At 43.6% G+C, this 22,310-nt stretch overlaps 1 protein-coding gene and 1 long non-coding RNA gene across 7 annotated transcripts in view; one reads left to right on the plus strand and one right to left on the minus strand.

Moving 5' to 3' along the window:
* LOC116430081 (uncharacterized) overlaps positions 1 to 22,310 on the plus strand; it is a 125,498-nt gene that overhangs the window by 70,614 nt on the left and 32,574 nt on the right. The gene's annotated exons all lie outside the window — the stretch shown is intronic.
* The window catches only part of ldd (lipid droplet defective), a 68,096-nt gene continuing 59,017 nt past the window's right edge, over positions 13,232 to 22,310 (minus strand). For all 5 annotated transcript variants that reach the window (XM_031983737.2, XM_076368300.1, XM_031983736.2 and 2 more), the window contains one exon: positions 13,232 to 15,813. In XM_031983737.2, coding sequence (XP_031839597.2) covers positions 15,688 to 15,813 — 126 coding nt within the window. In that variant the 3' untranslated portion in view covers positions 13,232 to 15,687. The remainder of the gene's footprint in view (positions 15,814 to 22,310) is intronic.

Genomic DNA, 22,310 nt, shown 5'->3' on the forward strand with positions numbered 1-22,310 from the left:
CGGAGGCTCGTCTTCGTCCTCGGTGCGACGGGAACCAGGTTAAACGGCGAATACCTACCGGGCCCATGATGGATCGTTACCTCCGTGTATCCAGGTTGCCGCAGGACGAATTCGAGGATCGATCTAATTACAGATACGGTGCGCGAGCTACGGGTCGCCGTGGAGCCGGTGATCCAGAGCAATCGACAAGGTCGCGTGTCTTGCAGCGGGAATCGGCTCCTGCGAATCGTCGCTCGGAGCGCTCTCCGTCAATCGGACGGAAACGATGATTGGATCCGTTTCGTAGATCGAAAAATCGAGTCTTTGCAGGTTGCGATCTCGAGACTTCAGCGGGGATCGAGGAAATAAAGAATCCTTGAATATTTAGAATTTTATAAGACTGATATCGATGCTCTCATTAACACATCGAGCGCCGGCACAGCGATAATGAGGGATTTTTATTTTTAAATCGAAAGTAAAATTTACAAATTCGAATTCCTTATTCTCTTCCGTAAGTTAGAAATGTTGGTTTAATCGACGTTTAAAAATGTATCAATATAATCACCGACATTTTTAGTAATGAAATTTAGCCGGCGTTCAATGTGTTAAGTTATTCAACTTCGAAACGCTACTACAGCTACTAATTCAATCTTCTGCCTCTCCGACTTTTGCCATACCGCAATGAAACCTATAGATTCCAAATTCCACTCGGAAACTTACGGGAACCACGCCATTAACCAATCTACATCCCAATATCACAACTCACGAAACCAATCAACCGATCAAACACCAAATCCCCCGTCAAACCTCACGGGAATCCTATAATTAACCAGCCTACATCCCATTACCACTCAACCAACTCAAACTCCAAATTCCCGAACTGCCAAAAATCATAAAATTCACCAACCATCTCCCATTGCCACGATTCCCAAAACCGTCACCTCGAATGCCCCATCCCGGAACACAGATCATCGAAATCGCCATTCCGACGTCGGAAGCTTCTATTTCCATCGAGTAAACAACGCAGTCCATCGTCCATCGATGAAAGCATCGCGGTGGAGATAACGCGTTTAATAAAAATAAACGATACGCGCTAATAGGAGGTGTTTCACTTTGCGAAATTGTAACATTTGTAACTTTCATCCGTAGATTCTATATTTACGGTTTAATATATCACTTCCCTAATAGAATCAGACCGTGGAATGATCTATTTCGATGGAGAGCCGAATACGATTGAATAATCCGTAGAGTTACCGTACGTATTGGGAAGGAGAATTACAAGGCGTGACGTCTGTTAATTGACTGAACTCTATTGTAGGAAAGAAAAACCGAAACGATGGGGCGTTGGGGATTCGGAGGATGTATTTCGGGGAGCGCGAAAGAAGTGACAGTCTACGGTTTCTCAATCTAATATTTCAATTTCTAAATGTACAATGAATATGCCGGTTGGTCGGCGTACAATATATATCTCTCCGCTAGTGGCGGGGGAGTGACGGACGCGTGGGTAGGATTCCCAAAAATTGGGAAAACCCTACTTCCCCAGCGGTCCGTCGGTTGGTTCCGTTAGCCGGAGACTCGGAAATTTCTAACGACCACAGCAGCAACAGCCCCAAGGATCGCCTCGACTTTAAATTACATGCAGGTATAAAATTCGTAGCTATTGCCTACCTAGGGCTCAATCCACGGATTAACTAAAAACGACGAGCAATGGTTCCCTGGGCTTCATTGCTGCTAGGATAGGCTCGCAAAAGGGTTTTTATATCTAATGCCTACATTATTAAGGTTACGATGATCTCATATATACCTCGAGAGAGAAGCCTACGTGACCCTTGGTGCTTTGCTCGTGTCTTGTGGTCCGGCAGGATGTGCCTATCGTTAGATGTTGTTAGATCAAGCCTGCGTCACAAAAGCGTCGTTCGCCAAGCGCCGCGAGACGGTTCCTGATAAACGAGCCGCGTGTCCGCGGGACCGTGGATTCTGGCAAGGGTCCTCCGCGTCGGAATTAGCCGGCGTTGGACGCCGGTGACGCGCGAGACACCGTCGCGACGGCTCGGAGGCGGATTCAACCGGTTTCTCGGACGCACCCGGTGAAGTTCGCGCGGAACCGTCGAAGCGAGCAGATCGGTTCTCGGGAGGACGACCGGCTTTTCGCGTAACAAACGTCCGTCCTTGCCAAAGCGGCCCGCTGGATCGGACGTCGGCGCGACGCGATTAAAATTAATCGTTCATTATATTCGGGGCCGGCGCGCGCGTTCACGGGGATTGAATTAGACGGGCGGCGTATCTATTCCCAGCCGGTGTGACGGATGGCCGCGCGTTACGCGCTGAGGCCATCTCGAGACGCATTCCCGGGATTGATCTAATTAGACAATCCTCCCCTATCAGTCGGACGCGACGCCCGGCCCGAGTAACCTGATTGAATTGCTCTCCGCAGATTCCTACGGAAACCGACGACCCTGCAGGATACTCCGGCACTGGTGGCTCCCAGATCCCGGAAGACGTGTTCCAATCACGCGAAACCGTTCACGGCATTGGCTTCCGTCGTTCGTTCCTTGCACGCGGATTGATGGACGCGTCGGCTGGGTTCGGAGACGTTAGCGTCGAATTCTTTGCTAAATCGTCTCGCTGACCTTTTGGTAATCGTGGCTCGAGCAGCGCAATTTGATGTAGAGTCTAGGTTCGAGGGATTAGGAGTCTATTGGGTAAGATAATCTTGGGCTTTGCAGATCGCTGGATTAGGTAATGGCTTCGGAAGTGGCTGGGTAGGAGAATGTCAATGGGCAATCTCTTGCTAAGCTGACTTGCTGACTTTTTACTGATTGATTGTGTAGTCTAGTTTCTAGTGCCCTCTATAGCGTTCTTGGTTCTGACCTAATTAACTGTTACAGGATTACGAGTTGATCCGTGGACGCATCAATGCACCAGCGGAGCCTTACGTTTATAATGATTAAGAACTGAAACTTATCCACCGTTTATCTGTTATCGATCGAAGTCGAACGTTAGAGATGCTATCACCGCTGTCGGATTAGGCAGTTACCATTTTATATTTCTGTCAGGCTTCCGCGAGTTCCAGTGATCTTGAGAGATCGCTAGATAGCAGCCTTAGTTTCGCGAAAACATATTTTTCTATCGATAGTATCGTGATCGTGATCTAGAGGCGTGGCCGCTTTATCTACTCCCCGAGAAACCACCTCCGTAATTGCGCCCGCGGACGCTGACGGGGGTATTTCTGAAAATTTTCCGCGCCGCTGGAAAACGCCCCGAGAACGGGCGTCGTATTTTCGTTCCACGGCGCGCCGGGTCGAAGGGTCAAACGGGAATCTACGAGAAGCAGGGGTGGCCGAATAAATTCGGCCAGTTTCAATTTCCGATAGTAATAGGGGCGTCGTCGCGCTACCCCCGTAAGGTCCCCTGTAAGGTCCCCTGTATGGTCGCCTATAACGCGAGACGCCGCGTTTATTCTCGTTTCGTTCCGTATGAATTATTCGCACGGGCCAGCGATTTTGCTGCCATAATTCTCGTTTCGACCTGGACGTTAACCGCGCGATTTCGACGACTCTGTCAACATTGTTAAATTCGAAGGAATTGTCCCTAATTAACCATCCGCCTTCCCTTTCGGTTTCAGTGACTCCATTCAGGGGGAATGGGGATTAAGGAAAGTGTCGTAATTTGACGAAGAATTGAAATCAAATGAGAAAGTAGTAGTGGTAACAGTAATAATAGTAGTTTCAAAAGGAATACTACATAATTGTTCTTTATTTAACATTAGAATTACGGACGTTTATTCTACACTTTATCCTGCTGTTCCTAAACTTCGCGTTCGCTTATATAAATCGTGGGAATTGTAGCTTCAAGCAAGAATATTGCAACGCGTATTCGCATAACTGCGCGAATCAGAATCGACTTAAACTGTTACTAAATAATGTTTAAAAAATTCAATATCCGTCGAATTGGTTTTGTAAACTAGCGTTAATATAACTGAAGTTTCAATGCATTTAACTCTTAGCACTCTGGATGGTTTTGTAATCCATCAGCAACTGCAACTAATTTTTATAGCATCCATAGCGAAAATTAAACATTTCTTAGGTCTTTTGTTATCCTTGTTAGTACAAAATTTGGATGTGTGGAAAATCGAATAATTATAGTATTATTCCTGGTGCAATATTGGAGCCTACAGAGTTCAAAGGGTTAAAGCTCAAATCGGTAATTGAGTTAGTAATTGAATAACGCTCATAACTTAGGCGTTATCCTCATTAACACCTTAAAGTCACTTTTACAGTTACATTCACGTCAGCGTGCTTTAGGCAACGCGACCCGCAATTATTCCCTAAGAAATAAACGCCACGTTACTTTACCGCACGAAAAGAGCATAACAACGTAAGTAGATATCGACGTTAACAAAAATTCCGTTCAGCTCCTCGCGAAACGAAAAGATAACTCAGTTACTGACCCAAGTGTAGCCGCTCGACAGCAAGTGTGTTGCGAACGTCACGTTCGCGAGCAGCGGCGAGATAAATCGATTAGTGTCGCGCTGCTCCATCCAGTCTACCGAATTATCAGATAACAATGAGTAACAGGCTCGGCGCGAAACGCTGTCTTCTAAATTTCTCTTCCACCGATAACGAATCGATTACGATCCGGCCGGGCGCGTTCGACGCGATAACTCCGTCGAGATTCGATCCCTCCGTTCGATCCTCCGACCGAGAGGAATCAATCGACGCGACTGGCTCGAAAATAAACACCAGGAAAATCGCCTGGTTGCTCGCACGACTGAACCACGCGCTGATTTTCAAACGGTGAACGCCGGTTAACCGTTAAACGACGACAGAGCAATCGACAGACCGTCGATCGCGGCCGGATCAACTATGTCGTCTGGTGTCAGTGACATTGTTTTCGGAAATCACGCCAGGATCGATTCCACCGTCGAAAAGTTAGCTACTATGCTGACTTCAGGGTTGCTGTTGTACTTTGTTCTGCTACTGTGATTTAGATAGAGTCGAGTAGGACAGAACTACTTAGGCGATGAGTTAATTAAAACGAATTTAAACGACGTCTCCATGTTTAATGTTATCTTAACATCTAACATCTTGTTTCTAGTAAATTGCTAGTGACAAAGTAGGTACTTCCAACGAGGTTAATTATGGAAGAAATCATTGAGTAAGAGTTTACGTTACGGAATCTATACAGTGATCCATCATCCATCATCTGGTCACAAGTTTACGCGGATTAGAAACTGAAGAAATGAATTATTCCCTGTCCGACGATGACACGCGTCACGGGAACGGAATTGGCCTGATCGCGAATTCAAAGTCGCGCGACCACTTCGAGTTCCGGAGGCGGGATCGACGCGTCGAACAACCCTCCGAAGATTAACCTACTCGACTCTGTCCGACTCGCCCTCGCCGGATGAAGAGGGATATCTTTGAGATGTTGATAGAGCATCCGACTGAATGGTCCTCCCGCCGTGTCACGAAGACACCGTGAATGCTGCGGATTCGCCCTGTGTAACGACTAATGGCTGGAACTCCGGAATTCAGGAGTTCCCCGGAAGTATTCTTCCCTGAGGTTAGGCAGATTCGAAGGGTAGCTACTGTCGGGCAGCCTCGTGACGTAACGTTGGAGATGATTGCAGTATTCCCTTTGAAAAATTATATGTCTCGGTGACAGGTTAATGAGACGTAACGACGACGGAGCATGGAAATGCTAATCCGAGAGCTTAGATTGAAAGTGGTGTAAAGTGCCGTCATTATTCGCTAATTATTGTAGATATTGATCGTAGTATTCCCTTTTGGAAATTATATGTCTTGGTGACAAGTTAATGAAACATGACGATGGAGGATGGAAATATTTGAGATTTTAGATTGAAAGTGGTGTAAAGTGCCGTCATTATTCGCTGATTATTGTAGATATTGATCGTGGTATTCCCTTTTAGTAATTACACATTTCAGTGACAAGTTAATGAAACGCAACGATGGAGGATGGCAGTGGTAATCTGAGATTTTAGATCGAAAGTGGTGCAAAGTGCCGTCATTATTCGCTGATTATTGAAAATATTGACATTATATCGAACTTTAGAGACTATTCACCTTTTATCTAATTACTACTTATTATCTTCATAATGGAAACATTCCTGTATAACGAAGGTTTTTGAATATGTGAATTTCAAAGCTGCTAGAGCAGAAGACACGAAAACACAACACATAGGCAGACTCGAACATGTCCAACTAATCAGTATAGATTGCCCCTCAATGTTGCGCCTTAATCAGCGTTCCATCGTGACCCCGACGTTTATTCCGCAAAAGACACTTATTGATCGATCGAGTGCGCTAAAGCTAGCAAGGGTCAAACAACGGGGCCCTCCGATTCGCTCTATAACAAGCAAATCGCTCCTCAAGGTGCATTCGTTTGAACAGGAACAGCAACCGTGCGCCAAGGATCTCGATGACAAAAATAAAACAAGAAATTCCAGCAATACTTGATAAACTATCCTTAGTGGAAACAGAAACAAAAGAAAAAACATAGAAAAACTAAATAAATATAATAAAATTAAGTGAACGAAAGGGAACGCAGAATTTTCGAACTTGAGTTCAGCCAGTTACTGTTAACTCAAGTGTACCCAAAGCATTAACATAAGCGCCATGTCAGTCACTGGTGACTATCTCTGCTAAATGACTGGAAAACAACCGTAACAAGATAACCAATATCAAATGAAAATGTTTAATAACTAAATTGATAGTACTCTAATGCAAACATTGTAACGCCAAATAATTAATCATTGCATTTCCTTCGCTACAAAAGAAAAGCTCTAGGGAAAACGCTTATTTTCGTGGCGCTTAACACGTTAACCACTCTGATTCCCCTTAAATCCACTGGTGTTCACGAAAACCTCTGACAAACGTGGATCCAGAGACGAAGACACGCGGACTGCCTACGCAGGCAGCCTACTTTCTTACGGCAGCCAAATCGGGAATGTATATTCCGGGAATGTCGCCGTTGTCGTCGCGATGGTGCGCGCATCTGCGAATGACAGCAGTTGTTTCCAAGTTTCGCCGGAGCTGCTGCGTAGCCGGTTTCCCGAAGGCGCTCGGTTGCTCGCATTCAGAGCGACTGCCTCACCGAGGAATAACATTCGTAATAATTCCGCGGCCGGGTTCCCCGGAATTTTAACGAAATCGAACGAGACCGTTCGTCGCAGCTACGTAACAAACCGCGCCGGAAATAGATCTTTCGAAAGCCGGCTTCGTTCATCCGCAGCTGAATCGCGCGCCGATCCTGCGAGTGAAGGGCATCGCCGCAATAATTTAACCCTTTGCACTCGAACGGTGACTCTCAGTCACTTGAATTGATCTAACAAAACTATAAAGTTGAATATTTGGTACTTTAAATGGAACTTTGTATTGCTGTGAGATATTTAAATAAAATAGCCTTGTTGCTTGATTTATCTGTGAATTATTGTTAAATTAGTTTCAGAGAATGTCGTCTGTATATCGTCGGGAAATGTTGAATATTAGTGAAGAACTTTCGAGTGCAAACGGTAGAGGTTAGACACTGGAGCGTACTAATGGCGGACTTGAACAGATATCGAAGGATATTGAGTTTATTAGTTGCGAAAGTTTCAGAGTATTTATTACGTTAATTTTATTATTGCTGGATACGGTAATTAGAACTGAATCGTTTGAGTGAATGTAGTTTGTTTGAAGCTGATGCTTCTCTGTTGGTTTATTGAAAATGGCGTGGGTTGTTGGAGAACAATGGTGAATATTGAGAGATCGATTTGCAAAATGTAATTATTCATTGGCTCTCGTAATGGAGTCTGCGATATTATCGATTTCTACAACTTACGTAACATTTCCAGAGAAAAGCGATATGTTTTTCAAATTGAACGTCCTTGAACGAGTAGAAACGTGTGTTTACTGAATGAGACATGCTCAATTTTGATATTGTTTCACGAGGTATTTTATATTCCTATGGAAATTCCCAACGAGTAAAAAAGTTGACGCGGAAAACAATTTTCTGAGCCGCAGCTTCACGGAGATACGTCTCCGCCCCGAAGTTTTCAAGTTCTGTCCCGACAGACGCGTCTCCGCGGCGCCTTAGCCGATATCCCTTGCATCGATTACATGTAAATTGATGGCAAATTGATATCGTTACGACACGTAGTCAAGCGACACCGATCATCGATCCATCATTCTGTCCGGCGTCGTTAAGAACGCGGATAATTTGTCTATTCCGCGGACTAGTTCGGAACTGAGCGGCCATTAATGGCTCGGCGAAGTTGAAAGATTAAGGGATCCACTTTGATCGCGGCCGTGACGGTGTCTACGCGAGTCGATCGCGGGATTAATTACCGGACTTTTAATTAGACGACCGGTTAATGAAGTCTCGTGAAACTGCGAGCGAAACTATTCGATTAATTCTATTTGAATGCGCGAGAATTATTCGTGCTTCAAAAATATTTGGGATGATCCACTTTGTGTCTGATTCCTCTAATCTTTAAACGTTAATTGCGAATTTATATTTGATAGGATTGCAAATTTATACGATCACACATTTGTGATGAGAATACCAGTCAAAATGACTGGTTTCGATCTTTTTGTTTCGCAATTATTAATATCTTGAAAGCATTCAATAATTGAAATGATCTTGGAAATAAATAGTTTCATTTGAATACTACAATGAATGTCTAAAAAAACTGACATATAATAATAATCTTGATATCCCCGACGAAGCGTCGTAATATCAACATCGTATCAAAATAACGCTGCACTCTTCCTGACCCGAAGCGACGACGGAAACGTCGACGAAGTAGAGTCTCCCACAAATTCGCGATAACAGTAGCGCTGCTAAATGCACCATGATTATTTAGCGATTCATTAGCAGCCGTGATTAGAACGAGCGATCGCAGACGCGGGATAGCCTCGCCCACGTTTTATTTTCACCGCCGCCGAACAGTTTCCCAAATTATCGATACATTGAATTATTAATAACGACTGTTCATAATAGATAATACATCGCCGGCCGTTCGTTATTTAACATGATGATTGTTGCCGGCCGACAATGACGCGCGCGGCAATTCGAATTTAATTAATGCTCGCGGAAATTCGACGCTATCATACCTCAGCGGCGAGTTGAAAACATTTTCGATGATATTCGAGACTCTTGTCAACACTCGACGATGGAAGCACAAATTAATCGAAGAAAATGCTGATTAATCGAGAACACGAAGTATACGAATTACCGCGGTTGACTGGAAGTTAAATGGTGATCTGTAATGTTTATGCTTCGCTTCAAGGTCGATGTAAACTATCGTGGATCACGAATGCACCGACCTTGAATTCGTCTCGCGATTGAGGAATGAAATTTGATTAGAATAATAAGTAAAATATAACGAATATAGAGAAATCTTTGGAACAGCTATTCTTTTACTCCATATATTAACACTAAAACTACCGAGCATTTAATACTGTTTTTATATTGTTTTATTATATTATAACAAAATGAACGTAGTAAATACTCTGAAACTGTCGTAACTAATAAAGTCAATTTTATCTTATACACGTAAGATTAAAAATATTATGTAGAAATACAGATAAAATAAGTGTACATTCAAAGCTTGAATAGTAAATAAAGGAAATGAATGGTACAAACGATGTCCAATTTGATACAGGAAATAATTTATCGCGAGCAGAATGAATAAACCAACGAAGTATTAGGATAATAGGAATTCGCTCGCTTAATTACCTGAAATTAAATTGCGAAATAAATTGTTAAGGCATTAATTCCGAAATATTTACCCGAAACAATTTGAATAACGCTCGGTCCCGCTATTGATCCAGTCGATTGCATCGGCCGCGTCGTGGAAATAAAAAGAAGGGACACCGAACGACGATAAATCGTTAGCCGCGCGAGATTCTGCTTAATCTATCCCCCGTAGATTCATTCAAGATCAACCCGTCTAATTCCCTATTCTTCCTGCGAGCCACCCGTTTTCGGGGGTGGTAATATCGTGTCCCGTTGTATCGACGGAACTTAATCCCTGTCTTCCGTTTCTTTCCATCGGGAACGGCCATCTTCCGCGCCCGGCCGCCATGATAGTCCCGTCACGTAGCCAATTCGGTGCGGAGCACTCCTTAGCATGCTCGCTAATTTTAGCCGAGGCTTTAAGGCTCCATTCGTCTGGAGACGGTCACGTCGGGACGACCTTAATGGCTATCTGATTAATAAAGAATCGGGCACGGAAAGAAGTCGGAAGATGTGGCTTTGATTTGGAATTCCCCGGCCGACGGGACCCGTGAAGTGGCTAGTAAAGGTTAAAACTGGTCTTTTCAATTTTTTCGATTCGGGAGTTGGTGAGTGTGAGGGATGAGTGTTGGTTGTTTAGTGGACCAACAGAATTTCAAATTTTGGATCTTGAGCTATCAAATTTTAAGTCTCAAGTTCTCAAGCGTCAAATTCCAAATCTCAAGTTTTCAAGTTTCAAATCTCAGCTTTCCACATTCCAAACATCAAATTTCAAATCTTAAGTTATCAAGCGTCAAATTTCAAAGCTCTAGTTTTCAAATATCGACCGTCAAATCACAAGTTATTAAATTTCAAATTATAAATTCCATGTTTTCAAATTTAAGATTTGAAATCTAATCATTTGTGATTTAACGTTCGATATTTGAAAACTAGAGCTTTGAAATTTGACGTTTGATAGCTTGAGATTTGAAATTTGGGAATCTGGAAAACTGAAATTTTCAAATTTAATAACTTGTGCTTCCAAGTTTTCAAATTTCAAATCTTAAGCTATCAAACATCAAACTTCAAATCTCAAGTTATCAAACCCAAATTCCAAATATCCAGCCATTAACTCCAAACCCCCAAAATTCAAAGTAAAGATTACAAAGACAAGTAACACATATCCAAATATTTCTGCGCCGAAACCTCGAACTTCAGTATCTTCGAAAGTTAATCGACCATAGGTACTTTCCTTTCCTGGTTGTTTACAAATAAATGCAGCCCAGGAACAAGAGGAGCTCCAGTCAGAAGAGCGGAACAAATGGAAGGAGCGACGAGGACACGTACAAATCGATTTCGACACTCCGGTGTTCGTGTCTCGGAGGAGCTGAAAAGTCTCTCGGTAACATTAATTCGAGTTTTATCGGCCGTGAGGAGCCGGCCGTAATAATATCGCGCGGCGGTATGTGCGGTCGACAAATCCACGAATAATCGCCGTTATAAATAAGAAAAGAGGGGGGTGGGAGACGGTCGCGGCTGCGGGAAGAATAATGAGACCGGGCTCGTTCGATGAAATTATTATTCCATAGTTAACGAGGGGAGACAGGACGGCGGAACGATTCTGTCAGCAGCTGTTTCCCGTTGCGATGGATATTATTTCCGTGTCCCTTTTCCTGTCTGCCGGTGACAACTGTAACAGGTTCCCTTCCGGCGAATCCCTTTACAATTTACTTAATCGAGTCGGCACGACATTAATGAACTGTATTGAAACTTCTGGATAACACGTTCCCCCTGTATCTATTTTCGTGTGTCTGCGCGATGCTTTCATTGCTGATGAATAGAAAATGGTGGACGATAAAAATAGCATCGACTAATTACAGCAAAGTGATGTTATAAAGTTCGAAAGGATTGATAGAATATATATGTTATTCATTGGATAATTTTAAAAGAAATTAGAACTACGTGCCAGTCAAAATGTTTCGATTTGTTTGTTTAGCAATTATTGATATCTCCGAAGCATTGGATATTCGAAATGATTTTGAAAACAAATAGCTTCATTTGAGTACTATAATGAATGTCCGAAGAAACTGAAAATAATATATTCCTACAATTTTTATAGGAATTGCATGTTAATCGTATGAAATGCTTCTAGTGTTAACATGTGCATCGCAACGTGCTTCGACGCGTGTACAGGGCTTCATACATCCACGGTTATCTTATAACTGGCAAGATTAGAAAGGGCACGTGAAAAACCCATTGATACCAGTGTAACGGACGTGGTAATCGTATCGTAACGGGTTACATCATTCGAGCGGTTCGTCGATGCCGTTAGGAGAGCTCGACTCGCGCGCAGAGGGAAATTCTCCATTGAAGATAGGCCGCGATTGCGAGTCCTTATCGAAGGCATATCGACTACGTAATTCATGCAGGTGTAGATATCGACGTTCACGATAGGTTCGCAGCGCTTCTAACTACGAAAATATTCTTCTAATTGAAACGGAAATTACGCGTCCTTCGCACGAAAGAATTCCTCTATAATTTTCACATTCTATGAACAGAATAAGACATCGAAAAATAGAAAATATTTCACCAGAGATTCTAAATGGCAAGTTGTTACTTAGGCCTCTTAGTCATGCAGAATGAGCTCTCCACGATTATTTATCAGAGAGTAATCCAATCTGCCGTACTTTATCAAGATAATAACAATAATCTCGTGCTCCTTGCGCAGATCGAAACGCTGATTACGTAAGAATCGTTCGATAAGGCGTATAAAAGTGAAAAGAAGATATGGAATAACGATAACAGGGCGAGGGAACAGGTAAAAATAGAAAGTGCCTGAAAAACAGGATAAAGGGGAAGCAATTAACGGAGCGACGTAAATACAGATAAACTCCGTAGATATACAACGAAAAAATCGTGGCGACGGAAGTTCCTTTACCGATAAGTTTAACGCCTCGATCTGATGCACGTTGAATTTTACAATTCCACCAGTTGTCTATTTTAAAAGAAAATTCTTCTGTTAAGAATTTGTCGTGAACACCGTTTAAAAAGGCATCGACGTCACCTGAAAGTTCGAAAGTTTTCCAATTAGTTAGAGACCTCGCTGTAGGATAACGGTTTCCTTAATGGAAACTTTATCAAGACTGATACCAGATATTTCGCCGGGCAATCGTTACTTCACAAATAGTTTCGCAATGACGCTATCTGATTGATCGTATCTACCATCGGTTAATCAAACATCGCTATGTTTCCATTATCACGATCTGCTGTAACGATAATCAACCGTTATCTCCCTTAGTTGTCCAAGTCAAGGATTCTAACTTCACGCGTCTGAAATTTCTTTAACTATCTTCCTACCTACTTCTACCGCGCATCTACACGGTGTACACTAAAAAATGAATCACATTTCACCGAAAACTCGTACAATGTAATACGAATCCTTTGAATTATTCTTCCATCGAATTTACAGGCACATGTAAAATATTCCATGGTCCCTAAACAGATCACTCATACGAGAAGCAAACGATCGCCATTGAAACCGTTTAAAAAACATCTTTATTAAGGAACTCTGAATTCGTACATTCCTGCAGAATTTTCGCCTCGCGTTAAGTAGCAAAAATAAACGTTCCCGGTGAAAACCTGAACACTAGTACTATCGATCGAACCGACTGGTTTCAATTTTCTTAAAGTTACGAGCAACATCAAACAAACATGAATTTATAATCGTAATTCTTAGACTTGTTACATATTAATCGTTCGAAGCACTCGGTAGTTAACAGTTACCCCTGCTACGTTCGAATCATTCGAGCCGATCTTCAATTTAGTCGTCTTCTGATTCCGTTAATAAAATTTCCTTGTGGCAATCGATTTTGCAATAACAACAACGCAATTCAATGAAACAATCCACAATAAAAATAATCATATTCCTATTCATAATAAAAATAATCACATTCCTACTCATAATAAAAATAATCACATTCCCTTCAGTTCGAGTGTTCTCCGACTGAATATCGAGTCGTTCGCCATCGAACGTATTAAAAATATGTTTAATTCGAATTTGAGGTTGTCGCAGGAACACGTTGCTATTCCGCTCTTTCCAATAATACCTCGAATACACAGCCGAACCGAGAACCGTAGCAGGGTCAACAAACAGCCACGGCAAGACCGTGTTGCGTCCTGGCGGGGGTGTAAACCTACAACCAATCGATCGCATCGGTCGGTTTCCCGGCGCGGGGAAAACGACACGCGGCCGTATCCGATAAACGTAACGTGTTATCGGGCGTACGTGGAAATTTTCGAACGGCTGACCCGGTTTCTTCATTTTCTGCGAACGCGATCCGAGTTTATCGCGCGCGAACGGGGCTCTTATCGGGACCCGATGTGTGTCGAACCAGGAAACCAGTCGCTGCATCCCGGAATTACAGCCGGGACATCCAGCCCGCCTTCTGTGTACCGACCCTTAATTAAAATTCTAAATAATAATACTAGCGGCGCCGTGTGCGGCTTATCGATTAACGATACGACGATTTAGGGCCTGTGCGCACGAGCCGCGCGATCTCGCGGTGACGATGGTGATTTCGTGTTCGTGTTCGTTTCACGTATACAGAGCAAATTTCATCTTATAGAACGTATACTATCGAAAGAGAAGAAATATATATGTTTCTCATCATTATAGGGATTTGTTGCTAGATCACCAGCTCAGCAATTGATCAATCGTCATGAGAAATATACACATTTCTTTCTTGTTTTCGAGTAACTGACGAACAGAGTTTTTCTGTCACGTCTTTGTTCTTTCAAAATCGCTCGTGTGCAGAGGCCCTTAAGGTCTATACACGTTGAAACTTTCGACGATGGAAGATCGCTGTGAACGATGGGTTTGAGCCTTCCTCAGTTTTTGTTCCAGTGCAACGTGTATAATGAAACGTTGGAAGACTCAAACCCATTACTCGCAACGATATCTTTGATTTTCAACGTGAATGGAGGGCCTGTTGCAGCGAACCTGGCACTCGTGACGTCATGGGGGCGGAGACAGTCGCTCGGAGAACTCCAATAGCGAGCCTGGAAACGGCGCTCCCCACTCTTTGTCTGAATATTCATGTAGGAAGGGCGTGTACCTTTAGATCTGGCCAATCAGACGAAAGTGCCAGGTTCGCTGCAACAGATACATCACGCGACGACGTGCGAATGCGAATGAATTAAGTCAAACGTTTGGTAAAAACGCGGTGAGCGCACTATACGTACGGTGTTTCTTGTAGCTAATTTATTGTGAAGGTAGTGAGCAACGTAGGACTTAACTTTAACAATTAACGCTACGGATAAAAGACGCGCTGGCTCGTTTCGTAGGGAGCTTCGTTCTTGGAATTATCTCGCGAAGTGAGAGTTAATAGTACTAATAAGTGATATAAGTATAGATCTTACGCCTAGTTGTGTATATTTGTTTAAAATCGGCGGGGTGAATGTTGTGTATCATGTGATCTTTGTTTTATTTGGATACTGATAGTCTGTAGTAAAATGGATAACACTGCTAATCGCTATAGTCTATAAAAATATATTTATATTTACATGCTCTCTATGATCGTATCTAGTATCTTCATCATTTTTGGGTTCTTTGTTTCATGATCTTACTACGGTATCTTTGATCGCTTAAGATTATAGGATAAAACGCGTTGCTCGTGTAACGACCTTAAGAGAAACTGTTTCTTTAAAATTGAGCTAAAATTCAACGTTTTCTTATTCTCGTTTCGTTGTGTCGGCTCTGTTTCGTTTTGCCCGTCTCTGGCGGTGTGCGTTGATTCTCTTGTTTAAGTAATAGGTGGTTTCAGGCTCTTATTGTACGGAGATCTGGTACTAAACGGAGGAAACTGAGCTATCACAGGGCTCGCGCCGACCTGCGTCCCGAGGGACGTCAGATCCGCGTGTTACGTGTGGCTTGAATTAAGTATTACTGGAAATCCCATAAAAATCGAGCGAACTAACGTGGGAAATTAATCAAAACGTTTCCATGTGTATGGTGTCCCTGCTGGAGTAGGTGCTCGACACGTTGTTGCTGCTATCCCGGCTGTACGTCAAGCCTTCCACCTCTGTGTCCATTTCCTCCGAGAAATTAACGAGCACCTGCAAAATTAAAACTCATTTAATCCATTACGCCCTGTACTCTGTGAAGGCGTCGCATCAAAATGTTAATTCTCGATGCTGGAAAATAATATATTATAAAAATCCACGCGACTAGTAATAATAATAATGACAATATTAATGGTAAGAATAATAATAATAATATAAGCATCAAAGACTAGAATATAGTGACAATACAAAAGTCCACAAAACGGTTAATAGTAAGAATAATAATAATAATATAGACAGCATAAAAGACTAGAATATAGTGACAATACAAAAATGCACAAAACGACAGTATAATCTAAGTTTCCGAGACCATCGAAAGTTTAATTACATTACGCTAATAAAGCATGTCCCTATCTTGAAAAAATCATTTCCAACGATTAGTCCGATTATTGCTTGCAGCAACCAGCCACGCGTATACTTTCCACATAAAACACAAAGTTACGATCCCACTCGAGGCATCGATTCGCTTCGACGCAGAGAGGCGTAACGCATTTGCTGAAAATTTCTCGGAATTTATCGCGGAACCGCCGGCAGTGTGCCGCGCGGAACGCACCGTGACGAACAAATTGACAATTATTGCAAATACGAACAGCGATAGTTGCACAACGGCGTCGCTGTTTCGTTTCGACGGTGCGGCGTAAAGTTTCGGCCGTCGTTTATCGCGTCCTCCGTGACGAGATGTCTGGCGAAAGCGGGAACAAAACAGGAGCGGGAGGGACGCGGAATGGAGCGGGGGCGACGGGGACGGCGGGGAACCATAAAAATCTGGAAACTCCCGCAACGAGGCGAGTTTATGCGGTTTACATGCAACCCCGCCGGCCCGGGGAGGCGAAAACCGCGCGTCTCCGGCGAACTTGTTCGCCGCAATTCCGCGGACACGAGTCGGAATTTGTCTCGCGCCGCTGGATCCTTCGGGGGGAATTGCGTTTTTTCGATATTTTCAATTCTCCGAACTCGCCCGGGCGGCGATATCCCTCGGGAACTTTTGAATGAAGATAAGAAGTTCTCGGATGAGATGTCTGGAAAAAAGATCCCTCGGATTTCGGGTGCACGCTATCCAGGAAGGGTAAAAAAGAGTTCTGTGCCTTGGGAACTGTTGGATTGTGAATGGTATCTTGATGGCATTTAATATGGTAAGATGTGATCTCGGGGAGACGTTTGAAAGAAGTTTGGAAGGATTGCTTTTATGATGGGCAGATACTGAAGTGTTCTTTCAATTGATTCTCTTTGGTTTCGATGGGAATATTTGGTATTTGGGGTTTTAGATTCGAAGATGGAATTTAGTGGTATGGATGTTGAGATTTCGGGGTGTACATTTGTGAAGATGTGGAGGTGTAGAGGTATAGGGATACAGGGATATTGAGATATAGAGGTACAGAGATATAGAGATGTAGGGATGTAGAGATACAGAGATATAGAGATATAGAAATACAGAGATACAGAGATATAGGGATGTAGAGGTACAGAGGTACGATGTAGAGATATAGAGATATAGAGATATAGAGATATTGAAATATTGAAATATTGAAATATTGATATATTGATATATTGATATATTAAAAGACTGAAATATTGAAATTTTGAAATATTGAAATATTGAAATATTGAAATATTGAAATACAGAAATATAGAAATATTAAAATATTGAAATATTGAAATATTGAAATATTGAAACACAGAAATATAAAACTGCAAAAATATCCAACACTCACTCTCTCATTGCATCAATCGCAAATCATAGCCCACCAACCCCAATACAAATCACAACCCCCCACCAAACTCTTCCCTTTTTCCTACGCAAACTACAAACCACAAGCCCACTCCATTAAAACTTGAACAAACGCATGCGTGAACAAATTCCACGTTCCCCCCGGAGCGTCCCCGGTTCCCTCAGACAGGAAAGCGATCCACTTTCCAGGTGAACTTCTCCAAGAGTCCGAAAGCGGTCGCGATACTCGGTCTTAATTGGCGAACACGTTCCGGGACACATTCGAATCATGGTCGGGGAGCGCGAAGTTACGCCCGCGACGACGACCTTAATTCACGGAAACTTAGTTCACGCGGATATTATATTAAAGGGCGCTCCCAGGAAATCCCCGCGTCCCGTAAGCGTCTTTGGCAACAATGGCGCGAACAATTTCGCAGTTTGAAACGTAAACCGAATTACGCGCGGTCGGTGTGCAGTCAGCGAACCACCGGCAGCCATCGGCCGTGTGCCCCGGAACGCGATAAACACGCTCGAACGTTATCCACGCCCGAATCCGGAGGATGTACAATTATATCGCATCCGTTCGATCGTCTTTGAACGTGCTCGAACCGAAGAATTTCATTCCACGACGAACGGAAACCTTGTTAACCCTTTGCCGTCCGAAGTGCTCTTGGTTTCTCACGTCGAGGTTCATGTCGACGTTAATTCATTCGATTACAGCTTAATACGACGCTCTGTTTATTCAAGAATATTTGGGAGTCATTGAAATGTTACCCTTAAATGGTACAATTGTGATACTACAAGTAAATATAGAAAAAAGTGTTGATTATTTAGCTTGTTCAGTGATATTAACCCTTTGTGGTCCGAAGTGCTCTTGGTTTCTCGCGTTGAGGTTCACGTCGACGTTAATTCATTCGATTATAGAAAACCGTCGGCAGATGAAGCAAAATTATAGATCGATCGCTCAAATAATTGGAAAAGGGAAACTACGTACCGATCTCCTGCTGTTTTACTAATTAAATCACTTGTTTAGTGTCGCAAATATGATCTGATCTCGAAGTGTCGACGTTCGTCAAAATTTATCCTGATAATCTACAAAACTCAAGCTACGCTATTAGTTTAACACACTTTAACCACTAATTTACTTCAATGTACCTCCATAGAAACACGTAAGAGTCTCTGACAACGATTAAGTTCGCGAATATTTCGATTCTAAAGCGGAACATCCGGCTTCCAAGCAAACAAAGAGTTCAACAAGCGAATTCACGTGTACGCGACAACGGTCGCCAGCGGCGCAGCGAACGAGGAACACGTGGCAATTGTTAACGAGCGACAGGACGCGAGATGAAAGGCGAGTCGCGGCGTTTCCATTCATTTCCAGCCGGCTGCGCGGGCGTCTCCGAACGAAAAGCTATCAGGTTAACAGGTGAAGCAAAGAGTAAGTTCCTCTGGAAGCAGGCGGCCGAGCGACGCAACGTCCGAGAATCGCTTCGGACCGATCGATGTTTTTTCCCCGGCCCCGTGAAAGGCGGCGCTCGTCCTTCGGCTGGAATTTCCACGCTCCCCGCTCAATTGTCTCCTCCATTTTCCGCGAGATTACGCAACCTCGCGCGGCCGCTCGGCGTCGTTGCACGGGAAACGCAATTAGAGGGGAACGCGTGAGGGACGCGGGAGTGGAAACAGGAAAAATGGGAAGAGAGATTCAAAATGCGAAATCTGAAATGGATACAAGAATATAAAGGAGAAATGAGGGGAGAGGAGGGAAGTGTTAAGTCTCATAGCCTTCCCGTTTCGTTCTGTAGTATCTAGAATTATTTAGGTTAAAGTATTGTAGGATGAATGGTTTGTTGTGCGTGCGTAAGGGCGAGCAGGTCGTATTGCGACGGACCGGCGCCGGGATGTTTGGAAAATAGTGTGACTGCGTTTAGAAAATCTCGAGTGGCTGAAAGAATACGAGAAAGAGTGTCTGGAACTGACCGACTGGACCGCGAGAAAAGCGTGCACGCGACTGCGTGAATTTTGACTATGGACGAAAGATGCGAGCGAGAAGGGTGCAAGGGTGAGAAAGACAGCGAATGGGGGTGTGTGTTAAAAGCGAGTGGAAATGCGTGCGTGAAGGACATTTTGGCGAGAGACAGCTGAGAACATTTTTGTGCGTGATGGAGAGTCGTGTGTTGGCCTTCGTGGTATTAAGTCTATAAGTTTTATAAGTCAAACCGCGTACAAACGCCTACAAAGCTCGATCACCATTACGTAGCGACGAGTACCTGAAAGGATCACGGAAGTGACAGGAACGCGAAGAATAAAACGAGAGGATCGTAGAAAGAGAGAGGCGCGAGGGAACGCGGAGAAATCGCGAGAAAAAATAGAAATGCGGAGGGAAAGAGGTGAGAATCATAAAGGGAGCGAGGGAAAAAAAGGAACGCGGAAATAAGAGGCAGGGCGGAGCGACGAGAAAAAGGAATTTCGCATTTTGCCCGGCGTCAAATCTAGCCGGGCGGCGATTCCGCGCGAAATTCCCTCTCAGAATCGCGGAAGCCGGCTCCAATTTGCATGAGACGGTTAATAAAGGGGGCGTAATTTAACCGCCGGTTAAAAAAGTTACACCGCGGGATTACGTGACTCGGCGTGCCAGCTGATTATAATTAACACTCTTTAGACATTTATTCAGTGCGGGATTACTGAGGGACCGCGGGAAAGTAAACACGGCTGCACCTCCATTTAAGCGATACTCGTTTCTCTTCGTTTTAAATCCTAGACGGCTGGACTTTCGGATTTCCCCTCTCCAGTGTTGAAAAACACATTTGAATCTCTGACCTCGCTGATCGGCTCCAATGCGCGTCGAGGCTAGTGAATTTTTATGCGCGATTTCTAGTGTTCGACTTCAATGTGAGATTGATATATCTTTGTTTTACTGGATTATGTAGGATTCTTATTTTATAGGGAATACAATTACGTATAATGCGATGAAAGACAATTTTCTATTGTAATTCTACTTGTCCAACTATATTTTCTGTTTTAATACCTTCAATTTAAGTTTCTTAAGTTAACATTCACAGTTTTAACGTAAGAAATCTGACTATTGATGGGATTTGATGCGATTGGTGCTAAGTAGAACAGTAATCCGACAGTGAACGCGTTAAGACTGCCATAAGGTGAAACGTGAACCTCGTGAAACACGAATAAGGAGAATATTTAAGAACATTTAACCCTTTGCGGACGAATGTCGACACTGCCGAGAACAAACTCTCATATTTGTAATACTGAGTTGCACAGAAGCGATTTAATTACTGAAACAGCAAAATATCAGTACATTGTTTCTTTTCTCTCCATTATTTAAGCATTCGGTGTGTAATTCGACAGGATCTGCCTTAGGTTCCTTATACCATAAACAATCTTCGTCCGCAAAATGCCACAGATTGTTCTAAATACTGTCGCAAACGTTGTGGCATCCTTGTTCGCGTCGCTATAAAAGCACGATAATTCCGCGGAGCGCGATACATTTGTTTCAGAAACGATAAACTACCACTTTCGAAATGTCCATCCCTCAGCGCGCGTTCATCGCGATTGGCCCTCTGCATTTAATGCGTTGCATCTATCACGGAAATTCGGAACTCCCTTCTTCTCGCGCGGCGCGCCGCTCAATGAGTCGCTTCATCATAAGCCCGGAATGTGGCGAAAAATTCGCCCACCTAAACGTCACGAGCCCGGGTTAGATTTACTGTTGTCAGTGCAATTGCCGGGCTCGTCAGTGCTGTGTTGCCGTATAAATCAAGCTTCAACGTGGACGGCCCATAAAAACACGACACCGTCTATTTGCCGGTCGAACGGGACACGCCGTTAGAAGCGTCCGCCGGAGAGCGATCAATCAGATGTTTCTCGCGAAATCGGCCGCTGCACTTAAATAACTCATAGACGAGCCACGAGGAGACTCGCGCGGAACTCGCGCGAGGAACCAGGTTTGCAAGAAGTGTCGATTTTTCGAGTAACTCGCGCTTCTTTCGAACGATGTCCAGCAGCTTAGACGTTTGAAATAGTCTCGTCATTCGATTTCTTCTAGTAACTCGAATTCAGAGTTGAGTAACGGTGAGTTACTCGAGCTGAGAAGAGTCCTTGAGTCTACGAATTGCTTGAAATCGACGAACTGTTACGGAAAGGAACAAGTTCCTCGAATTTTAGAGGATTCCCTGTTCGAGAGGGATTAGTCTAATGATGCATAGTTCTCGATTTGCTCGAGTAACTCGAATTACGAGTCGAATAATGGTTGATCGATCGAAATAACTCGAATGTTCGAACTTTCTCAACTGCTAAAAGTCAGCAAATTCCCAAAAAAGTAGACAAGTTACATGAAAATTTGAAAAATTCCACATTCGAACATGATTGCATTGAACACAAGATCAGACCAGTAGTCCAAGACTTCTCGATTTCTTCGAGTAACTCGAACTGCGCGCGCCGCTAGCCTGCTCCCGAGCTGAATGGAATCACGTTCGCATCGTTTGTTCGCGTCTCGCGCGAACACGGCCCGTCTCCTTAATGGAGATAAGATTCCAGACCGTGTACGCTCCGCGCGGCTGTCGCTGGATTTGTTGATCCGGTTATGTTTACCCGTACACAAAGCCGATCCCCAGGGATTAACTCGCAGACAGAGGCTGCTCGGTCTTAGCCACGGCCCTATCCTTCCCGCGCCACCCCCATGGAATCACCTTTAATAACTAATTTCCAGCACAGTTGGATGTAATTAATCGTCATCGATTTAACCCGCGCCGCGCCACTCCGGCCCTAG

This window comes from Nomia melanderi, chromosome 6 (genome assembly GCF_051020985.1).
Source record: "Nomia melanderi isolate GNS246 chromosome 6, iyNomMela1, whole genome shotgun sequence".
Lineage (NCBI taxonomy): Eukaryota > Metazoa > Arthropoda > Insecta > Hymenoptera > Halictidae > Nomia > Nomia melanderi.